The sequence below is a fragment of the Chiloscyllium plagiosum genome, chromosome 16 (genome assembly GCF_004010195.1).
Source record: "Chiloscyllium plagiosum isolate BGI_BamShark_2017 chromosome 16, ASM401019v2, whole genome shotgun sequence".
NCBI lineage: Eukaryota > Metazoa > Chordata > Chondrichthyes > Orectolobiformes > Hemiscylliidae > Chiloscyllium > Chiloscyllium plagiosum.
In genome coordinates, this window is record NC_057725.1 from 31209635 (window position 1) to 31233770 (window position 24136).

General features: G+C 38.6%; 1 protein-coding gene across 1 annotated transcript in view; it reads left to right on the forward strand.

Moving 5' to 3' along the window:
* lrrc56 (leucine rich repeat containing 56) overlaps positions 1-24136 on the forward strand; it is a 126199-nt gene that overhangs the window by 13385 nt on the left and 88678 nt on the right. Inside the window, exons 2-3 of the mRNA XM_043706406.1 lie at positions 4202-4289; positions 7999-8059. Of these exons, the coding sequence (XP_043562341.1) occupies positions 4202-4289; positions 7999-8059 (149 nt within the window). The remainder of the gene's footprint in view (positions 1-4201; positions 4290-7998; positions 8060-24136) is intronic.

Consider the following 24136-nt stretch of genomic DNA (forward strand, 5'->3'; position numbering starts at 1 on the left):
ACATTTTGTGAGTTGAATTTGAACTTGCAGAGTTACATTGTACTTTGCTCAAAAACTGCATGCATTCATGTAAAACTCTGTTATATCACTTTTTAGATTAGAATCAATCTAAACATCATGGTATAGACAAAGAACACAGGGGGCTAACACCTTCAACATATTGTCTAGCTAACCCCAATTATTATAGTTAACCTGAGAATGTAATTTTTAAAAAGGTTTTGTGATTTACACATGAAAGAAGTGAAACTATCATGGTATTCGAACAGATGAAAGACTCAACAGACAATCAAGGTATTTTTCAATGTACAATTTCAGTTACATCACACTGTAAATTTTTGGTATAAATTCTGTGCCTTACAATTGTGTCCTCCACAACCACCTAATGAAGGAGCGGCGCTCCGAAAGCTAGTGTGCTTCCAATTAAACCTGTTGGACTATAACGTGGTGTTGTGTGAGTTTTAACTTTGTACACCCCAGTCTAACACTGGCATCTCCAAATCATGATTATTGACTCAATTATTCTAGAGAATGTCTGCTTATGTAGGACACAAAGGTCTTGTTAGTGATAGTGCCTAACTCAATGGCAAAACAAAATCGGTAATAGTAACAAAACGTGGAAGTCTGTTGAGGGCAGACTTTAATTTGATCCTCTGGTAGGGAGTTTGGTACTTTAAAGTAAGGATTCCTTGGTCATCGAGCGATCTCATTTGTCAGCGGCAACGTTTTGGATAAAATCGTTTGCACTAAGTACCATAAATTTGTTGCAGTGGGCTGGATCTTTTCAGTCTTGTCATTACTGTGTGTTTTACTTTTCCATTGTTTAGCAGGATGAAAATGACACTTCACTCTTAAATTGAATACTGGGGCCAAAAAGCAAGTTTGAAGTAGATTTCTGCAGATTACGTCTGTAACTGGGGAGATGTGGTTGTGATGAGAGATGTGAATTGCTTGCATTGTGTTCATTGGCTCAAGAAAGTTAAAGGAAATCCTGTAGAGGTATTCAAAATTACAAGCGGATAACCAGAATAAGATTATTTCTATCAGGCAAAGCAATGCTAGCAAGCAGGTAAATTTGGGCTAAATGCTAGAAGCAGAAAGATGGAGGTTATAGGAATTATTTGCATGCCAAGTTATTGGAATGTGAAGGCAGTAGTTTGGGCAGCATTTATATGCTAATGAACAAATACACAACTAGTTTAATTTATCTCATCTGTGCAGAAGCTGACATTGTTGGAGTCTTTGAAACAAGTTGATTTTGTACAGAGATGAGAGGTACATCTGAGATCTCTCTGGGAGACTGTGTCTCCATTGTGGGAGGTTGACAGAACCCTGAGGAGCAGTGTAACACTTGTTTATAACACAGCTGATTTCCCAACAAAACTCCGATTCAGGGGAAATTTTAATTAAATGACATAGATTTTTATACAGTCCTTCACAAATTCATATATGACAAAGCAATTTATAACTATCAAGAGATAGTTCTCTTGTTTTGAAATGATGTAATTTTTGTAAAGTAGGAAATGCAGCAGTCAAACCGCGTTGTAATAATAATCAGGTATATCGACCACTTTTAATGAGATTTGTTGAAGGATAAATATTGACCAAGACACTTGGGAGAGTAAAGCTATTCTTCAAAATAGTGCCATAGAATCTTTTATTTCCACTTGGAGAGGGCATTTTAGTCTTGATTTAATGACCATTTAAAACATGGCATCTACAGCACTTCCTCAACGTTGAATGTGTTAGCCTGAATTATGTGTTCAAGTCATTGAAATTCAATTTGACATCACAAACTAGACCTTTTACATTGATGTCTTGACACCAACTACTTGGTCGCAGGATATACAATATGTACTGAAGTGTAAAAGGATACATACTTTGTATTCTGGACAGCTTAACATTTACAATGACCGGTTTAAGTGATATGCTTCAATATGTATCTCCAAATGTGAGTTTGGCAATACTTGAGATCTATTTTGACTTAAAATTAAGTTTATAACAAAGTCATGCATTGAAATGACTATTAGTATTGATTGGCACCACATTGTCGGTACACTGAAACTGTGGCCCTGTTGCAGTTCCTTTTTTCCTGTCATTTTAATGTTCTGCAAGCTGCATTTCACATTGCTGAATCGCCTGCTTTTTCCACCCTCGTCGACCTTCACCTGATATGGCCCTTATCTGTACTCCCTTAAGGCCAAGGGATGCAGACTTGAAAGGAAATGATGAACAGATTGTAGTTCAGCCTTTCCCTGTCACCGAACACATAAAGTACTCTTGGGTCCTATTTTCATAATGGAATCCCCAGCTTCCTTTCTCTGCTGGAAGAGTTTTCCTAAATACCTACCCTGATTTCTTCACCCTCACCTCTAACAATAAACTCAAACAGCTCATGGATTTCTTTATCACTAAGATTGAGACTACCTCACCAGCAGTCTCTGTTGCCTACCTTTCTTATCCTAGCCCACCGAGCTAAACTTCCTCAAAGCTTTCCACTTACCCTCATACTAAGCTAGTTTCCTTCTCTAGTTTCTCTCTTTCTGCTCGTGCCATTTGAGTTTATCATGCCAATAAGATCCACCTCCTGCTCTTTCAATTCCATTCCCACTAGACTACTGACCATTCAGCCTCCCTTCCTGGATCGTGTACTGGCTGATATTATTAATGTTTTCTCTCTTTAAGTTCTGTCCTTTTCTTCAAATCTGCCATCATCACCCCTCTCCTCAAAAATCAAGCCTTGACTTCTTAAACTTTGCAAACTATCACCTCCCCTCCAAACTCCCCCTCCTCCCCAGAGTCCCGGCATATGTCCCACTCTCCTACATTTATGCCCCAACTTTCCCAGAACTCCTATGTTTTAATCGCTGCTGTTGGATTTCCAGTTTTAAAGTGGCTCTTAGTAAAGTCATAATGACATTCTGTCTAACTGGCAAAGACAAATTAGTCCTAACTTCGTGATCTGTTTGCAGTCTTTGACATAGTTGACTGTACCATTCTCCTCCAGTAATTCTCCCCTGCCATCCAGTTGGGTCAGACTGTTCTGACCTGGTTCCATTGTTGATTATCTAAGTATAGCCAGAGAATTGCCATCAATGGCTTCCAATGTTCTCGACCCCTCCACTGTCTCTGAACTGCCATGATGTAGAGGTGCCAGTGTTGGATTGGAGTGGACAAAGTCAAAAATCACACAACACCAGCTAATAGTCCAACAGGTTTATTTGAAAGTACAAGCTTTTGGAATGCTGCTCCTTCGTCGGATAGCATTCTGAAAGCTTGCACAGGTACTCCCAAATAAACCTGTTGGACTATAACCTGGTGTGTGGTTTTTATCTAAATTGTTTGACTGCTTATCCAGCATCCAGTACTTAATGAACATAAATTTCTTCCAATTAAATATTGAGAAGACCAAAGGACCGAAGCCATTGTCTTTGATCCCTACTACAAACTCCACTTCCTTTTCACCGATTCTTTCCCTCTCCCGAGGAACAATGTGAGACTGAACCACATTGTTAATGATCTGTGTCGTGTTTGACCTTGAAATGGCTTTCAAACACATTTCCATCATTAAGACCCCTATATATCCGTAACATTGCCTAATACTGCCTCATCTATGCTATTGCAGCAGCCCTGATTTATGTCTTTGCTCCCTATTCTAACTATTCTAACATATTCCTGGCTGATCTTCCACATTCCCTATATTTCAGGTTGCCTTAAAGTTTTCTGCATAGGACTTGACGAGCACCAAATGCCAATGATACGTTTTCAATGCTCACTCGATTCTAATTAAAGAAAGCCTCAATTTTTAAAATTCTCTTTTGATTTCAAGTTCCTCACTGGCTTGGCCATTCCTTATATCTATACTTTTCTCCCAGGCTCACAGCTTGGTAAGTCCTCTAATTCTACCTTCTTGTGTACTTCTTATGTTTAATTGTTTCACCATTGGTGACATTGCCTTCAAATACATGACTCCTAAGCATTGGAATTCCTGTCCTAAATGTATCCTCCTGTCTATCTCATTTTCTTTCTTTAAGACAAATTTTCTTCAAATCTACCTCTTTCACAAATCTTTGATCACCTCTGCTCATTTGTCATATTTAGTTTCAGAATGTCTCAATGAAGCACCTCAGAATGTTATTTTCTGAAAGATGCTGTATCAATACAAACTGTTCTAGATTATGCATTTTTTTTTTAATCCTTGCAGCGAGCCCTGACCAAAACAGAGGACCTACGACAGGTGAAAGTTCTGGAGATGTGCGTAGACACACAGGATAACAGTCTTGGAAATTTTGGTAGGAATTCTGTTTATTGTAGGGAAATATTTCATCACAGCTCTTTATTCAAGTGGTCATCTCGTTTGATATCTTGTTTTTGTTATGTATTAGCATGTGTGAGTTACTGTTGCTTAGAGATGAATATTAGAATGTATTAAAAAGCACTTTATTGGTGCACGTAACTGTTTAAATTTGCATCCACTTTCTCGTGAAATTGATTTCTTTATTAAATCCAAATGAGAACTGCAGTAACATGATGAACTGAATAAACACAGTTGGACTGACGGACTCAGGGTTTATGCCCAATTCCCCCAAAATATTCTTTATCCTTTTGTTACCTTCAGTCTTATCTATTCCAAAGTCCTCCTGGTCAACTTCCCATCTTCTACACTTTGTAAACTTCAGCTCATTCAGAGCTTGTTGCCCATTTCCTTTTGTGACAACTGTTCACCCTTCATTCCCCTGCTCACTTACCTACAATAACTTACGGTCCAGAATTGCCTTAAATTTAAAATTCTCACTTTAGTGTTCAAATCCTTCATGGCTTTATCACCTTCCATCTCTGTAACCACCCACAACTGAGACAGCTCCATATCCCTCTAATTTTGGCTTTTTATTCATCTCTGATTTCTGCCTCCTCATGATTGTGTTGTTTAGGATATGACTGTTACTTTCTCTCCCTTTGACAAACCTCCATGAAGTCTAACTGTTTGACCAGCACCTAATCTCTAATGTTGCCCTGACTGACTTGAATAAATTCTGACCAGAATGAAAGCTCTCATTCTCTTTGTAAGTAGGGTGCCACCTTTCAGAAATGAGGGGAGTGAGCTCATTGGAGCTCTGGGGGCAGAGGTCCCACTGTCTGAATGCTGAGTAACAGTATAGTCTGAATTCTTGGTGTTGACCTTCTTTAATGTTCAGCTGCACCCTGGACCTTATTCTGTTTTGCCTGTTTTCCATGCTTCCTATTTTATTTGCTTCCTGTCTTTTGAGCTCTTCTCATATCCTGTATCTTATATATGTTTCTGATTCTTTTGACTTCTTCCCTTGTGACTTGTCTCCTGCCTCCATCATTTTTGGCATTTGACCATTTCCTACTCATCGCTGAGGTAATCTGTATGCTGTTCAGGTTCCTTTCCTCTGTGTTTGGCTGGTTGTTGGGTGTATTTTATCCCTCCCCATTTCCTTAATTTTTCATAGACTGTCTACCTGAAATATCAGGTAGGCAAAAGTGAGGTCAGCAGATGCTGGAGAGCAGAGTCCAGATGAGAGTGGTGCTAGAAAAGCACAGCAGGTCAGACAGCATCCGAGGAGCAGGAAAATCAGCTTTTGGGCAAAAGCCCTTCATCAGGAGGGAGGCATGGAGCCTCCCTCCTGATGAAGATAAATGGGAGGGGGGGGGGTGGGGCTGGGGAGAAGGTAGCTAAGAGTAAAATAGGTGGATGGAGGTAGGGATGAAAGTAATAGGTCGGAGAGGAGGATGGAGCAGATAGGTAGGAAGGAAGATTGGCAGGTAGGACAAGTTGGTGCTGAGCTGGCAGGTTCGAACTGGGGTAAGGTGGGGGGAGGGCCATGTTGTTCCAAAGAAGGATCGATATCCAAGCCACCAACTGGCTTATGCCTGGCCTGCTTTTTTGTTTTTTTACTTCATATTTTATCTGTTTCTTATTCACGTGCATCCTGTTAGGTGCATATTTTAAATGTTGTCATTGTTATGGTTTTTCTTTTTCTATCATCAAAGCCACTATACATAAGACACAGTATTTCCAGCATGATCTGCTTTTGCCAAACGTACATGATAGCTACAGACAATTACTCAGCCTTTGTATATTGTTAAAAATCTCACAACACCAGGTTATGGTCCAACAGATTTAATTGGCAGCACACTAGCTTTCGGAGCGCTGCTCCTTCATCAGGTGATAGTGAAAGAGCGTTGTTCCAAAAGCTAGTGTGCTGCCAATTAAACCTGTTGGACTATAACCTGGTGTATGATTTTTAACTTTGTACACCCCAGTCCAACACTGGCATCTCCAAATCCTTTGTATATTGTAACTGTATATTGTAATTTCTGAAGAAGGGCTTATGTCGATTCTCCTGTTCCTTGGATGCTGCCTGACCTGCTGCGCTTTTCCAGCAACACATTTTCAGCTCTGACCTCCAGCATCTGCAGCCCTCACTTTCTCTCTATATTGTAACTGTGACAAATAGAGATCCATTTCCACTTTTCCACCAGAGGACCATTTTCACAGGGTCAGATAATCAGTGTGGTAACATTGTAGTCCTTTCAAGCAAAGCTTCCCTGCGCATTATTAGTCCCAAATTTTAATTCTTATTAAACAGGAGACTCAAAACAACTGCAGCTCGTTTGAGTCCCTATGGGTTTCCTCTGTTATACTTCAAAGTAAAAATCAGATTTGTTACTTTTAAAATCTAAGATTGTACTGAATTTTGCCAGGTTAAAGAAGTATACATTCTTTACATTCCTGGGTGTAGTTCTGTTTTTTTGAGAGTTTTCTTTACTCAGTATATTGGATCTCCATCCTGCATGTTGCATGCTAACGTGGTTACAATTTAGCACAGCACTAAATTCAAAACCTGAAAATTGCTGCTGCAAGAAGGCAGCAAAGTGCTTTGCTTTTATGTTTTGCAGTGAGAAGAAATGTTCAGTCTAGTCACCTTGAAGTACTCTTGTGCAGCAATAGAACAACAGTGACAGAGGCCAAGTAAATGCCTTCAGAATCACAGTTGATCAATAAGCGTGGATGCTGCATAATTTAGCCTTTCTTTTACTTCACTTGCTTTTCTTTTCCATCATGACCAAACTGAAAACATGTCTAGAATTGTATTGTGTTCAGGAAATCGTGGATGAAGTTGCAAATGTAATGGAGTGAAGAAGTCTTCTAGTATTGATATTACTGTACATACTGTTATCACATTCACCACATTCCTCTGTTCATTGGCAGATTAAAAAGCAATATCTATATCAAAACCAGAAAATTGCAGTACCAATACAAAACTGAAAAGGAACACAACCATAATTGCAAAACTTAATATCAAAAAAAATTATTTTAATATTCCTAGAGTAGGCAGTATTCAGGGAAAACATTATTGGAATTAACATTGAAATTTGGTGTAAAATAGCTAAACATGTAAGGAAACTGGGCACGTTAAGCGAGTGAAATAAAACAATTTCAGTTTGTGTTTTTCTAAATAAAATTCCTTTGCCATGTCTGAACTGAAGCAAAGTTTTTAGTTCTGATTCTGTCCTGCATCCGCAGTACAATTTTTAAAGTTTATTTTTGTTTTTTTTTATGTCATCTGTGAAAATTTATTTCTGGGGCTTTCACTTTGTTTAGAATAAGAACGTTATATCCTTTTGTTTGAACTCTATATTTCATTCAGTGGTATAGTGGCAATGCCATGTGAAAACTTGCATAAACTGCATAGTTTAGAAGACTGAGCTATGAGATCAGCATTCATAAGGAAATTGATCCCAAAGACTTTCTGAATACATTGTTTGTTATTGAAATTATATGCAAGCTCTATATGTATAACTGTGACTGATTTAATGAACGGCAAGAGAAGACCTCAGAAATAGCTCAGTTTATTAGCCGATGACCAAGCCATGTTGACATTCAAAGAATGCCATGGATTTTAAACTTGATTGCTTTTTATTTGGGCACATTTTTCTCATTAAAAATTAATACAAAATCTTTGTTTACTACAGGTACTCATTTGCCCAGTTTGGTTCAACTGAAGCTGAATAGCAGTTTCATCGCATCGGTAAGGTAAGTTATCAACTTTGCCATGAAGCAATGAAAATTTGAGCTACTCCATTTTGTGCCTCTGAATGAACCAAAACTAGCAGCAGACCTTATTCATGCTGACATCTATAGTTAGCATATTTTCTCTGTCCCACCAGTTGACTTCCAGTTTGTTTGACTTGCACTATGAAGTATTCTTATTTACCATAGAAGTGAATGCATGTCTCTCACCTTTGATTTTCATATTTTGTGATCTTATCATTTTCTGTGCAGATTTACGAAAACTCAAGCTGGCATCAAACTAAAAGGCTATTGGGTCAATTTTTAATCATACCCTTTCACAATCTGAGCTCTACAATCTTCCCATTAGATTGTCCAGCTGTTTCTTAAATGAATCCAGTATTCATGCCTCACCCCTGACAACCATTCCAGCTGTTCAAGAGCCTTTGTGAAAATAAATACTTCCTGGCATCTGTTCATCTCTTGTAGTTGATACCCACTGACTTTCCCATAAAAGATGCATCGAAGCTTTGATTGTTAAAAGGCTTATGAAAGTCTACATACTCTATTTCTGATGGCTTTCCCTTGATACACCAATTTGAAATCTGGCTGCCTCAAATAAGTCTGAGGTTAACTGGAGAAAAATCATCCTTTTCTGAAACCATTAGATTATTATCATCCAAATATTCTTTTCGATTTGTGTCTGATTATGGATTTTTTTTTCATTGGCTTAATGGATCTGTGGTTACCATATTTGGCTCTGCTTAATGTACTTGTGTTTACTCTCTCTTGGGTTCTGTTTTTGCCAGGTTTGTGTCTGGTGCCAATCTTGAATTTGAGAACTACATTTCCTGTTGGGAAATGTCTGCTGGAACTGTTCCAGTGTTCTCTGACTCCAACAAAATGGCCATAAGAACATTACACATGTGGTTCCTTGTTTTAAGTATACTGGAATGTGATTCATTTCTTTAAAAGCCTGTCAACCTATTTAGAATGTTGATTAGGATATTCTTCAACCAGTGCCATACAATCTTTTCTGCCCACCTGAATAGGTGGATGGAATTGCCTTTTGATTGCCCTTTATTTGAAAGCACCTTCAAAAATGCAGCATTCCTTGGAACTGGAAATATGTTAACAGTCTACTGTTTGCTTTTATTTTCAACACTATACAATGTTCTCCCTGACTGCGGCCTTACTGTTGGAATGGTGAAAGAATGTTTTTGACATTACGTTTTGCATCTGTGGTTGTGCTTTTCAGCTTTGTATTGGTACTGTATTTTCTTGTTTTGATATAGATATTGTTCTTTTATCTGCCAATGAACAGAGAAATGTGGTGGATGAGAACACACAAACATACCCAGATCTTGTCTCCGGGCCTTAATTCAATCCCTTGCTTTTGCTAGTCGGTGAAAACAGACTTTTCTTTATGCCATTCTTCTCACTTTTCCTTGGTTTGTATTACCACTGATCAATTACTGGAAAACATGCTTCACTGATGAGGAAGACATCCACACGACTTTTTTTTTCCCTATTTCCTTTCTCTTCCTCCACCCCAGAACGGTCTGCTCAATATTGATCAAAAAACAACCCTGGGACAGATAAGTGAACCTCCAAGCTGTAGTCAAGAAGCAATGCTGATCAATATTCAAACAAACATGAACAAGGAAGTTATTACATCCAATGACCTATTAACTTGCAAGGAATGGAGAAGGAAAGTAACTTGTATTGGTTTGATCAATTCATTCAATATAATCTGATTTAAAAATGTGCATTGTTTCACATCTATTTTGTTAGTTTGTAGTAGTTCTGTGCAACGTATCAAACACTTTGCCTGACATGGTCTAGACTAGTACCTCTCTGAGGGCTAGTTAGCTGAACCATAGTAGCTTGCTGTCAGAAAACATCCACTTGTTGTGTTCATAATTTATGTTACAAGAAAAGAATTCTTAAAGTCTGAAATTCTGTCTCAACTTATCTATGTTGGGTTTTTATTTTACCGTTTATTTAAGTTGAAATGCATTGGGGCATGTTCTTGATTAGATTAGATTAGATTCCCTACAGTGTGAGAACAGGCCATTTGGCCCAACAAGTGCACACTGACCCTCCAAAGAGTAAGCCACTCAGACCCATTTCCCTCTGACTAATTCACCTAACACTCTAGGCAATTTAGCTTGGCCAATTCACCTAACCTGCACATCTTTGGACTGTGGGAGGAAACCGGAGAAAGCCCACGCAGACATGGGGAGAATGTGCAAACACCACACAGGCAGTCGCCCAAGACTGGAATTGAATCCAGGTCCCTGGTGCTGTGAGGCAGCAGTGCCAACCACTGAGCCACCATGCCAGTCTAGTTATATAAATTGTAGAACAATAAAAAACTCAACTGTAAACAGGTTTTGAGTGAATAAATTCCTTTTCTTTTTGTAAAACAATTTTGAACTATCATTAATCTGCTTCTGTGCAGCTGAAAGGGTGGAATAATTGAGCTGTGAGGTTCTGCAGGTCCCTTTGTGTATAATGCTCCATGCTGGCATCTAATGGTTCCGTTCAATAAAGGAAGGTCACATCTATCAGATTTTTTTGTTCTGCTTTAATTCCCTTCACACGCACAAACCTTCTTCTCTCCACAATACCTTTACCCTTCCTGTTAAACCACCACCACTGAAAGAAAAGTGCTGGAAGTGGCCTTGTTTTAGACTGCACCTTTGATTACTGCAGTTTGGAATATGGCTCAACAACTCTCTCTCCCTCTGCCTTTCTCTGTGTCTTTCTGTCTTTCCTGCACTGACCTCACTGTACTTCATTTGTCTGTTCCTCTCCATTTTAAAAGTGCTGTTGTTTTGACTTTTTCTCCAAAATTCCAAAACAATGCAACAGCATATAAAACAATAATTGCTGCTCTTGGAATTTGAGGAAATCATCTCCAATACATAAAATACCTCAAAAAAGGAGCAGCTGTTATAGCCAGAAAATTTTCCCATCCTTAATCTTGATTTACCCAGAATAATGGTAAGGTCCTAGGGAGTGTTGCTGAATAAAGAGACCTTGGAGTGGAGGTTTATAGCTCCTTGAAAGTGGAGTCGCAGGTAGATAGGTAAGTGAAGTAGGTGTTTGGTATGCTTTCCTTTATTGGCCAGAGTATTGAGTACAGGAGTTGGGAGGTTGTGTTGGTTAGGCTGTTGGAATATTGCGTGCAATTCTGGTCTCCTTCCTATCAGAAAAATGTTGTGAAACTTGAAAGGCTTTGGAAAAGATTTGCACAGATGTTGCCAGGGTTGGAGGATTTGAGCTACAGGGAGAAGTTGAATAGGCTAGGGCTGTTTTCCCTGGAGCATCGGGGGCTGAGGGGTGATCTTATAGAGGTTTATAAAATCATGAGTGGCATGACTAGAATAAATTTCCCTGTGGTGTGGGGGTCCAGAACTAGAGGGCATAGATTTAGGGTGAGAGGGGAAAGAGATAAGAGACTTAAGAAGCAACCTTTTCATGCAGAGGGTGGTACATGTATGGAATGAGCTGCCAGAGGATGTGGTGGAGGCTGGTACAATTGCAACGTTTAAAAGGCACCTGGATGGGTATATGAGTAGGAAGGGTTTGGAGGGATATGGGCCAGGGGCTGGTAGATGGGACTAGATTGGGTTGGGATATCTGGTCGGCATGGCCGAGTTAGACTGAAGGGTCTGTTTCCATGCTGTACATCTCTATGACTCTACAACTGACTAAACCCAATGAGGAGATGGTGACACAGTGTTGAAGTCACTAGACTAACAATTCAAAACCCCAAGCCAAGTCTGAGGGTGCACGTTTGCAGATGGTGAAATTTGAATTCAACAAAAATCTGGAATAAAGACTTAACTTAATGGTGACGATTGTTGGGAAAACCCATCTGGTTTACTAATGTCTTTTAAGGAAGGAATCTGCCATCCTTCCATAGTCTGGCGTCGGCTCCAGACCCACAGCAAATACAGTTGACAGTTAACTACCCTCTGGGCAATGAGGGATGAGCAATAACCACTGGTCTGTCAAATGATGCTTGTGTCCTGTGTTTAAATATAAAATAAAACAATTGAAATAAAATGTTGTGTGAAAGATGGCTCTTGCAACATTCTGACTGGGAGTCTCTCCGACACATTCATACACAGACACACACTCACATGATCAAATATCTGCTTCAGCAATAGGGCTTCCTGTGTTTTTAAAGTGGGTTTAAAGTATTACCCTTTTTGCCTTGTAAAAGCTAATGTTTTTGCATGCTGTGAGTGCTAACTGTCTGCCAGATTCTGCAGATTTTGTTTTACTACTTTGTTTGAATGAGTATAATGTTTTACTACCTTCTTTTCAACATTTTTTTGCTATCTCAGAAGTTTAGCCCCTTGAGCAATACTATCATTTATAATTGATGACAATTGGCAGGTTCCTACAGATTGCAATTATCTTTTATATGGCTTTGTTGTAGGAGATATTTACATAAATGCATGATGTGTAATTTTGAAGCAACTCATTTTGGGTTTAACAGTTTAAGTCTTTGCTAGTAATCTTCCATGGATGTTGACAATCCAAGTAGGGCCAGTGTCTCCCCTTTTTATAATTACAGAAATATTTCAAACATTTTTCGAAGTGGCTTAGATATTAGTATCTGATTATGATTTAACAAATCAAAATCTGATCAGACTTTACTTGATCCACTGTCTAGGAATTGGAAAATAACAAGCAGAGGCTCATTCTAAATTTTTTTTATTTTCAACCCTAATTAGACTATTTTAATAGGGATATTTAAACATAAATATATAATTTATGAATTATAATGTCACCATAATAACAAATCATAGAAATTTACAGGACATAAGGAAGTCATTCAGCTGCTGTTGCCTTAGCTAGAAAACTTAAAAAACTAAACCAGCTGTCCTGTTTTCTCGATGATTCTGTATCTTTCTCCATTTTAATATTTTTCCTGTGAATGTGATTGACATCCTTCCCTCCACATACATTATTGACATTAACAAATCAAATCTATTGGACATGGCATACCTTCATCTGATGCACCTTTTGCAGAAAGCTGAAGATGCCAGACAGGTTCTGCCACAAGTGCTGCACATGAAATTCTATTACAGGTATTGTGGAGTTGTTGAATTTTTAGTATTGATGCCTATTGCTAAACTCTTTTAGCGACCAATCACCATAGTGCATGCAGACCTACAGTCAATGTTGCCATTTCCCTCTGTCATGGCAAGTGTCTCCCAATGTGAGAATTGATGTTTAGGATTTTCCTATTTCATCAGCAAATATCCCTGAAAAGGGACAATGGATTTTAGCCCAATCTAATAATGATCCTGGAACAAACTGCTGTCTGCTTTCTCTCTCCACAGATGCTGTCATACCTACTGAATTTCTCTAACACATTGTGTTTTTATACAATACCAATCCACCTCGATCTGCTATTATTTTCAGAACTAGGTCCTGGTCTACAGTTAGTTCTAGTAATGGCACTACCACCTCCTCTAATCAACCTACATTCTCATTCAGAACCACAGAGTAATATAGCACTGAAAAAGACCATTCCACGGCCCATTGCATCTTTGTTATTTCTTTGGTTGAGTTATCCATTTATCTATTGAACTTCAGCTGATGTTTAACCAGGGTTTCAAAGACATTTTGTACTCCAATTTCTCAGAAATTAATACCAAAAATCTCACTTGTGTTCACTAACCGTCTTCTCAACTTGTGTCTTCTTCAAAGCTTGGGACATTTCTCGCGCTCTCTGTTCCTGTGCCCTTTTAAAATGATATTATTTCATCATCATGACAGTCCTAATTCTTAAGAGAAGTATGAAGTGTGATATTTCTGTTAAATTGTATCTGATATGCATCCATTTTACTAATCTGCCTATGTCCTCATGAAATCCATTACTGTCTTCGTTATTCAGTACATTTCTGAGCTCAGAGTCCTCTGAAAACTCTGAAATTATGCCTTGTGTAAAGTCCAAGTCACAGAATATAATAAAGAAAGGATGTCCCATCACTGAATGCTGAGGAACATCACTGAGTACTTAACCCCAGTTTGAAAACCAACAGTTCACCACACTGATTTGTCTGTTAGCTACTGTCCCTTTACTTCTGTTGGCTTTAATTTTGCTAATGAACCAATTATGTGGTACTTCATTAAACGTGTTTTGTAAGTCTACATACAAACAGCATCACCTGAACTGACCTTATCTGTTACTTCATCAACAAACTTGGTCATGTTGGTCAAACATAACTTCTCTTTAACAAAACTGTTCTAACCTGATTTTCCAAGTGCTAGTTAATTTTGTTCTGGATTATTATCTCAAAAAGGTTTATTTACAAACAATAATAGGAACCAATGTTTGTAAGTGTTGACACCTTTGCTTATAATATTTCAAATATAACTTTAGATATAGAAGATAGAATTGCTTAGGGATGGGAAATCTAACTTTTCTTTAACTATACTTAGACTTTGTGCCAATAAAAGCACTTTACTAATTTAGTTTATGTAATCTGTTAGCTTTTTATCATGCATCCTTTTAGTTTTCATAATTTCTCTATAAACTTCATTTAAGTTTGTGAACTCCATTCTCATCCTATGTTTTAAGTTTGCATTTGAATTTAGTTTTAATGCAACCCCTTGGAAAATCCTTGAGTTCTAACCTTGAGTTTGAATTCTTTACAAAATTAATATAACCACTGTACATCCATGTTAGCTTTTCTATCTCTCCTGGAAAAGTGATAAGTGAGCATGTTATGTTCCCTGGTCTGTCTGATAGTTTGTAGCTATTGTATCACATCTTTCCAAAGTTATTAATGCTTCAAATTTAAAACATTGCAAAAATGGTATAATGCCCTTCTAAACAAGCTTCTGATATTTGAGACACTGAGGAGTCTCCTCAGAAATGGTGCAAGCAGCTGGTAACTAGCTGTTTCTGACATGTTTCTGGGAATTCTTCTGGACTAGTTCTTTTCTCAAATGCTGTTTATTGCCTCTGTACCATGTAACCTCAGACTATATTGATTGTCATCTGAATTATCACCAGCCAATGATCTTAGTCCTGTCTTTATGTCACACTTGAACATTGAGCTATCACTTCCCTTCAGTGCAGTACTGTGTGAGGTACCTTCTTTGGAATTAGAGGTGCAAACCATTGGCTCCCATCTGCTTTTCCAAGTGGGCATAAAAGATCCTATGGCTTTGACAAATTTAACCTGGTGTACTGGCCAGCAATTATTCCTCAAACAAATTATGCAGTCATTTAATTGATTACTGTTTATGGGACCTTGCTATGCTCTATTGACTGCTACATTTTAACATGCTGACAGTTAACACTTCAGAAGTGTTTAATTGAGTCCAGTGAGCCTGACGTCGGTGGTGGGCAAGTTGTTGGAGGGAATCCTGAGGGATAGGATGTACATGTATTTGGAAAGGCAAGGACTGATTAAGGATAGTCAATATGGCTTTGTGCATGGGAAATCATGTCTCCCAAATTTGATCAAGTTTTTTTGAAGAAGTAACAAAGAGGATTGATTAGGGCAGAATGGTGGATGTGATCTATATGGACTTCAGTACTGCATTCGACAAGGTTCCCCATGGGAGACTGATTAGCAAGGTTAGATCTCATGGAATACAGGGAGAACTAGCCATTTGGATACAGAACTGGCTCAAAGGTAGAAGACAGAGGGTGGTGGTGGTGAGTTTTTTTCAGACTGGAGGTCTGTGACCAGTGGAGTGCCACAAGGATTGGTGCTGCGTCCACTATTTTTCATCATTTATATAAATGATTTGTATGTGAGCATAAGAGGTATAGTTAGTAAGTTTGCAGATGACACCAAAATTGGAGGTGTAGTGGACAGCGAAGAAGATTACAACAGGATCTTGATCAGATGGGCCAATGGGCTGAGAAGTGCAGGTGGAGTTTAATTTAAATAAATGTGAGGTGCTGCATTTTAGGAAAGCAAATCTTAGCAGGGCTTATAGACTTAATGGTAAGGTCCAGGGAGTGTTGCTGAACAAAGAGACCTTGGACTGCAGGTTTATAGCTCCTTGAAAGTGGAATCACAGGTTGATAGGATAGTGAAGAAGGCTTTGGTATGCTTTCCTTTACTGGTCAGAGGATTGAATACAGGAGTTGGGAGGTCATGTTGCAGCTGTACAGGACATTGGTTAGGCCACTGTTGGAATATTGCGTGCAATTCTAGTCTCCTTCCTATTGGAAAGATGTTGTGAAACTTGAAAGGATTCAGAAAAGATTTACAAAGATGTTTCCAGGGTTGGAGGAATTGAGCTATAGGGAGAGGTTGGGGCTGTTTTCCCTGGAGCGTTGGAGGCTGAGGGGTGACCTTATAGAGGTTTATAAAGTCATGAGGGGCATGGATAGCATAAATAGACAGTCTTTTCCCTGGGCTGTGGGGGTCCAGAACTAGAGGGCATAGGTTTAGGGTGAGAAGGGAAAGATATAAAAGAGACCCAAGGGGCAACTTTTTCAAACAGAAGGTGGTACTTGTATGGAATGAGCTGCCAGAGGAAGTGGTGGAGGCTAGTACAATTCCAACGTTTAAAAGGCATCTGGATGGCTATATGAATAGGAAGGGTTTGGAGGGATATCAGCCATGTGCTGGCAGGTGGGACTAGATTGGGTTGGGATATCTGATCGGCATGGACGAGTTGGACCAAAGGGTCTGTTTCAGTGCTATACATCTCTATGACTATAACTCTAAGTCCTTTGGGGCATTTTGAGGCCGTGCAAAGCATTATGTAAATGCATGTTTTTTTTAGAAAATTGAGATAAACTTTCACTGTTTCAGGACACCACTCTCTATCATTTTAAAATAAATGTAAGTCCTGCTGTGTGCTGCTGGTTCATGGTTAAATATATTGCCATGATATAAGTGGACAGAATACCCTAATAATCATGCTCTTCCACATGTTATTACAAAATGTATAAATTTGAAAAGTCTCTGTGGCCACCATAGTTAAAACCTTGCCTGACCGATGGCTACTCACGACAAAAGTAATTCACAGCAAGGTTCTTTATTTACAGAAAATAGCTTTTTTTTATCAAAACACACTTAACTTTGACAGAAGAAAAGATTGCTAATCTACTATTATGCAATTCAAACTATACCCATTCCAAAACCCCAAATCCACACTCTCTCTGTGTGTCTGTCTGTCTGTCTCTCTCTCTCTCTCTCTCTCTCTCTGTCTCTTCCTGTGTCTCTCTCAGTGTAACAGACAGTGTAACACACATATCATAGTGATACACAGCACGGAAACAGACCCTTCGGTCCAAGTCTTTCATGCCGAACAGACATCCTAGATTAATCCAGCCCCTTTGGCAGCACTTGGCCCTTCTCCCTTTAAACCCTTCCAAATCATATACCCATCCAAATGACTTTTAAATGTCTTTATTCTTTTTTCACTGATACTATAAGGTAAACAAAATTGTAATGCAAAGCTCAAAAAAATGCAGCATGTTGTTTTAGATTGGAAAACTCCCCTGTTATTTCAGTTTTGGTTGCACAACTTCCATTTCAGTTTATAGTCTTTAATAAAACCAATTTCTTACAGGGTGCAATGGATTGTTAATGTGCGGTTGTGGAAGAATCATTCATTATCTGCTGCTCTATACATAAACGATTACACAGGCATGTATTATTTGGAGATGCTGATGTTGGACTGGGGTGTACAAAGTTAAAAATCACACAACAGGTTATAGCCCAACAGGTTTAATTGGAAGCACTAGCTTTCAGAGAGCTGCTCCTTCATCAGGTGGTTCACCTGATGAAGGAATAGCACTGCAAAAACTAGTGCTTCCAATTAAACCTGTTGGGCTATAACTTGGTGATGTGTGATTTTTAACTTTGTACAGGCTTGTATAGCTGTAATGCCTCTAGCAGTACAAAAAATCATCCTGAATGTAAATTTTTTTCTGAGATAAAGTGGCAGTTCAGTTGACCACTCATAATACACTGCAATAGTAACTATACTTCAAGAGTGCTTCATTGACTTTAAAGTATTTGGGGAGTCCTGAGATCATGAAACACGTGTTATAAATGGACGTGATTTTATCTCCTGTCGTTGCACTGGGCAAAGAAGAGCGAATTGTTCTGATTCTCCTCTGACCTGATATGTTCCGTGAGGTTGTTTTCTCCCCACATTTAAGTCATTGCCAACTGGTGTTATCAAGTTTTACTTAAGTACAGTAGCAGTATATTCCCTATACAATGTGGGCAATAGAATAGTGTTCAATTGTCACCTTCACCAGAGTGCACAAACAGGCCAGAATACATAGCTAAATGGAATTCTGAGTACAACATCTCTCCTTTGTCAATTGTATTTCCAGCCAAATGCTCCAGCAACAAACCTGAGCTGAGTAGATACAATTATACTGTCCTTATCCTGAGAACCTTGGAAATCGTGCAGCATTGTGTGTGAAAATTAGCAAATATGTGGCAGCATTCATCAATGAGATGGTGACATCAGCTATCTTGAGAGATCCTCCACAATGTGTGTGGGACTGCAGCTGCTTCCCAGGTGCCACCTAACCCAAAGTGAACATAATATCAAAGTATGAAAATGACAGGTAAAAACTAACGAGCCCATCAAACGTGTCCCAAATTCAGTGAAACATAGAGCCGCGAATCAAGGCAATTCACTCAAGCACTTGGGGAGTGGATGGTGAGAAAACAGCAAAGAGAATGATGCAGCTCATCCAATATTTGTGGTTCAAATATTTCTAGATGCATTGGGTGTTAATAACCGCAGTGCATTAATTTTGCTGTTGTTCTCTGAGCAAATTCTAACATTTTTCAGTGGTAATCAATGCACTTAAAATTCCACAGTGGATTTCTAGTGTTACATGTCATAAAATCATAAGACAAAGAATATGTCTGCACTTAAGGTTGTGGCTGCATTCCTGAAAATCATGACAACATTTAGTGAAACATTGGTTTTACCATCTTGCTGCTTTCTTCTGGAAGTTCCTGTTTATGATCCAGATTGAGCCTGAAACTGGAACTCCGATATTGTGGAAGTCTTAATTTTGGTGGTTCAAAAGTGCTGCAACCTTTACAAACCACGTTTGTTTTAAAAGCCATGTCCTATTCTCTTCTTTCCTCTCTTGAACTCTTGCTCGTAGCAAAGATTTGAGAAAATTCAGGCGCTGCGAGGCAGCAGTGCTAACCACTGTGCCACCGTGCCGCCCACTGTGCCACCGTGCCGTCCAAAATAGTAGCAAGGCAAGGCCAGCTTTGAAACTGAAGGGGAAGAGGCCACAACCCAGAGGTCAGGAGCATGGAAGAAGCCTTAACGAAGAAGGCTGGAGTACGTGAAGTGTCAATTGGTTCAATTAGCAAACACTATTAACAGGAATTCCATTATGTTCAATGAATTGCAGGCGTCATTAACTTGGTGGTTGTTTTGCTTTAACAATGATAAACAGGGCATTTTTAAAGGAGAACTTAAGGATTGAGGTCGTAACTCCACTTCCTTGCCTGCCAAATCTTCAGCTCCCTTCTCCATCAAAAATCTGTTATTCAGCCTTGAATGTATTCACTATTCTCGACTCCACTGCTTTTGTTTTAAGATGGAAAAGGTAATATCCTATTGTAAGTAAGCAATACTCAATATTCATTCTGGGATAGAGATGGTTTCAGCAAGGATATATTTGTGTTCTATTCTGAACAGACTTGAGAAGGTACAGTTGAGCTGTTTGTTAGTGCTCTCATTATGGCATTATGTAATGCCTAGGATCATTTACTGCCTTGAACACAATTTTGTGCAGAATGTTCTCTGCATGAAAACCATACTTGATATTGATAAAGATAATGGCAACTGTTTCATTTGTCAGTGTTGGCATCTGTAACAGAACATGAAAAATAATAGATCTTAAATTGGACAGCTTTCTTCCACAAACATTCAAAAATGAGTTGCTTGGATACCTTCATAATTTTGCATAATGTGTGAGGAAAGAATGAATTTTCAGCAGTGTGAAATGCAAATTGGCCTGTAGTTTTGGATAACTTAATATTCCAAGTTAGTGGTGGCTTTCTTTGGAAAGTAGGTTATTGTGTGGAATCAAATTTATACTATGCTTTTTGGTTGCCCAACTTGTGTTATGGTCAGGACAACTGTAAAATATGAAGTATCAATTTTCAATTTGCATCACCTAATTTTAATACCTGAAAACTTAGTGGACAAAAGTATTTTAAAGGACAAGCACTGACCTAAAATGGCTGAGGGGTCATCTGACTACATTTTGAGGCAAGTTCAAGAACCAATTTGAAATAGATTCATAGGTATTTATAGCACAGAAGGAAATCATTCAGCCCATCATGCCTGTGCCACTCTTTAAAGATCTGACTACACTAATACCATTTGCAGGCTTTTGACCTGAGCCCTGAAGACTGTGGCAACACAATATCTAAATCGTATTTAAATTTTAAGACCGCTTCTGATCAACTACCCCTCTAGGGCTCCCAGCACCCTCTGAGTGGAAAGATTTCTCTTCAACTCTCTCCACAGCCTTCTACCTCCTACCTTAATCCTGTGCCTGATGGTTATTGACCCCTTAACTAATAGAAGACTGATCCAAAAATTGGCATGGTGGCTCAGTGATTGGCACTGCTGCCCCTGTCAGGGACCTGGGTTTGATTCCACCCTTGGGCGATTGTCTGTGTGGAGTTTGTGCATTCTCCCTGCGTCTGCGTGGGTTTCCTCCAGGTGTTCTGGTTTCCTCATCCAGACCAAAACATGCAGGTTAGTGGAACAGCCATGCTAAATTTCCCATAATGTGCAGGGATGTACAGACTAGGTGGATTAGCCATGGGATTTGCAGTATTACAGGGATAGGATAGGGGAGTGGGTCTGGTTGGTATGTTCTGTGGAAGGTTGGTGTGGGCTTGATGGGCCGAGTTGCCTGCTTCCACACTGTAGGAATTTTATGATTCTATAATCCTCATGTCCACCTTCTTGCCATTTTTCCATAACCCTTGATTCCCTTACTTGTTAAAAAATCTGTGTGTGTCAGCTTTGATCCCTACATTTAAGTCCAAATCATTAGGATACACCACAAACAGCAAGGGCCCAAATACCAATCCCTGGAACAGACTTCCACTCATAGAAACATCCCTCTACCATTATAATCTGCTTCCTACCTCTCAGCCAATTTTGGATCCAAAGTGCCACTTTGCCTTGGGTTGCATGGAGTTCTTGATTAGTTTACCATGAGGGACCTCCTCAAAAGCATGGTTAAAGTCCATATAGACCATATCAAATGCATTACCCTCATCAACATTCCTCATTACTTCCTCAAACGTTTTGATCAAATTTGTCAGACTTTGCTTTCTTTCAACAAATCCATGTTTGACGATCCACGTCTCATCAAATGCAGATATATTCTTTCTCTCAGAATTGTTTCTAATACCCCCACTGGCAGGACTGGACTGTACTGTAATTTCCTGATCTATCCCTTCCTTTTTTTTATAATAGGACAATGGCAGCAGTCCTCTGACATCTCGCTTGTGGCCAGAGAGGTTATAGAAATTACTGCCAATGTATCTAATTTCTCCTTCCTTGCCTCCCTTAACACCATTTCCAGGCCTACAGATTTATGCATTTTTAGGGCTGCTAACCCGAGTAGTTCATCCTCTCTCTGTTTATTTCTCCTAATGTTTTACAGTCCTCCACTCTGATGTCTGTACGTGCACCATCATTTTCTATTGAGAAGAGCAATGCAAAGTATTCACTGAAGACTGTGCCCCCATATTCTGTTTGAACACATATACATTGCCTCAGTGGTCCCAAGCAGGCCCTACTCTTTCTCTAGTTATTCTGTTGCTCTTTATATATTTAAAGAAAACCCTTTGAGTTTTCCTTTATTCTATCCATCAATACTTTCTCATGTACTCTTTGCTTTCCCAATTTCCTTTTTAAGATCTCGCTGCACTTTTTATACTCCTCTAAGGCCTCTGCCACATTGAACCCTTTGTATCTGCTATAAACACCTTTTATTTTTAAATCCTAAAAGGTTCTCTGGTCTTGATTCCACCTTTTGTCTTTACCAGAACATATTTACCATATTCTCTGGCTATTTTTTTAATTCCTTGATTTTCTGTCACTGCTCTGACACTGTTTATTTGCAACTAGCTGCTCCTAGGCCGTTGTGCTGAATAATATCTAAGTACAATTAACATTTCTCCAGTTTAAAACTTTTATTTTAGCCCATTCCAATCCTGTTCCATAACGATTCTAAGCTTAAATGAGTTATGGTCACTATCTGCAAAATGCTCTTTACTAATATACCTTCCACCTATCCTGGCTCATTTCCAAATGTCATGTCCAGAATTTTTCCTTCACTTGTTGAGTTTTCAATATATTGGCTTAAAAAAAAGATGAGTGCATTGAAATGACCATTTTATCTGATGATATTAAAACCAGTGAACTGAGCCAGGGTCAATAAACTAGCATCTCCTATTTCGGTATGATAGGTGCCAAACATTGTACTTGAAAAGTTGCCTGTGGCATTATTGGAAGATGCAATGAAGCCAAATTTGAGAGTATATAAATTAATCCTATTACATACAGAATGAGAAAAATAAATGAAAATTGGCAACAGTAAGGACTGGAAGTCTCTGTCTCTCTATTTCCTCCTCATCTCAAATGGTGCCCAGTGGAAAAAACAACCAATTACTGAAACTCGAGTATTCACACATTTTGTGACAGCTCTTGCCAGTTAAGTAACCAGTCTCAACTGATACCACTCACCAGTTAAATAATAGGCCTCAAGTCAAAATCCAACGCCTCAAAGACTCCAAGGACTTTTAAACAATGTAATCTTTATTCTTGTCTGTTTCATATTCTCTCCTTTTTAAACTTTGGAATTGTATTTGTGTGTGCTTTTGGTATTGCATTTTATTAATTTTCTTGATGTCAGTAAATAATAAATTTCTTTTTTTTCACTTGAGAGAAACCTTGAAATTGGTTCCTTTGAAAGAGCTATCTAATTTTATCACTCCCCTACTCCTTCAGCATAGCTCTGCAAATTGTTCGCCTTCAAGTATTTATTCAGCACGGCTTAAAAGTTACTATGAATATTCCTAGTGCTGTCATTTCAGATAATGCATTTCAGGCAAATAACAGTGTTAATAATTGTTTTTATATATTTATCTGGAAGACCTTGATAATAAATGCAATGCCTCACACCAATATGCCACTTTTTGGTATTTAATTACTTTGATTCAGAACCTCTTTAAAATACTAGATTTTGTGACTTTACCATTCTTGTGCAGTAGCACCAAACTACGAGAATGTCGTTGATATTTTGTGCCCTTGAAAATAATGCATTCTACTTATGCCTCTCAGACTACCAGAGAACCATAGAAAATATAACTTTTAGGTGACAGTGAAAGTATTTTACGTAGAATATATGCAGCATTGAGTATTTCTCTGTTTCTTCATTATTTTGCTTAATAGCCTTTTGCAACATTTTGAATATCTATGTCAGCTAGGTTATCAATGGCCACTTGACTAAAGCTAAATGTAGGTATAATTTCTTCTATTTGACTCCCCTGACGGGTACATTAAACTACGACAGAAATTTCAGAAGTTTATAGTTACCTGCTTGCCAGAGTCAACAACTACACATTTTGATCAAATGTTTACTTCCATTTTAAATGTTCATATTGATAGTTTCAATATAATATTCACATGTGACAAAAATTCATGACAGCAAGAGGTGATTCAGATACAAAGCTCTCCATTTTTTGTTTCACTGGCCATGTCACTGATTTTCTTTCTTAAACTTTTATCTTTCTGTGTCATTGTCAAATATAACGATAACTGGAGTTGTCTATGCCTGTGACAGCAGTTCAATAAAATCATTGCCATGATATGTTTTGGTAGACCTCCATTCACCGAGAGTAAGTTTCTCCGCACCCATGGGATTTTGAGAACTTTTTAAAATTGTCTCCCACAGTTTCTAACATAATTTTAATGAATTGCAACCTTTTTACTTCTGGCTGTATCTTGCTGTTGTCCATCTAATGTTGGAATTGTCTAAAGAGATTTACAATGTAAACTGCACTATCTATTAAT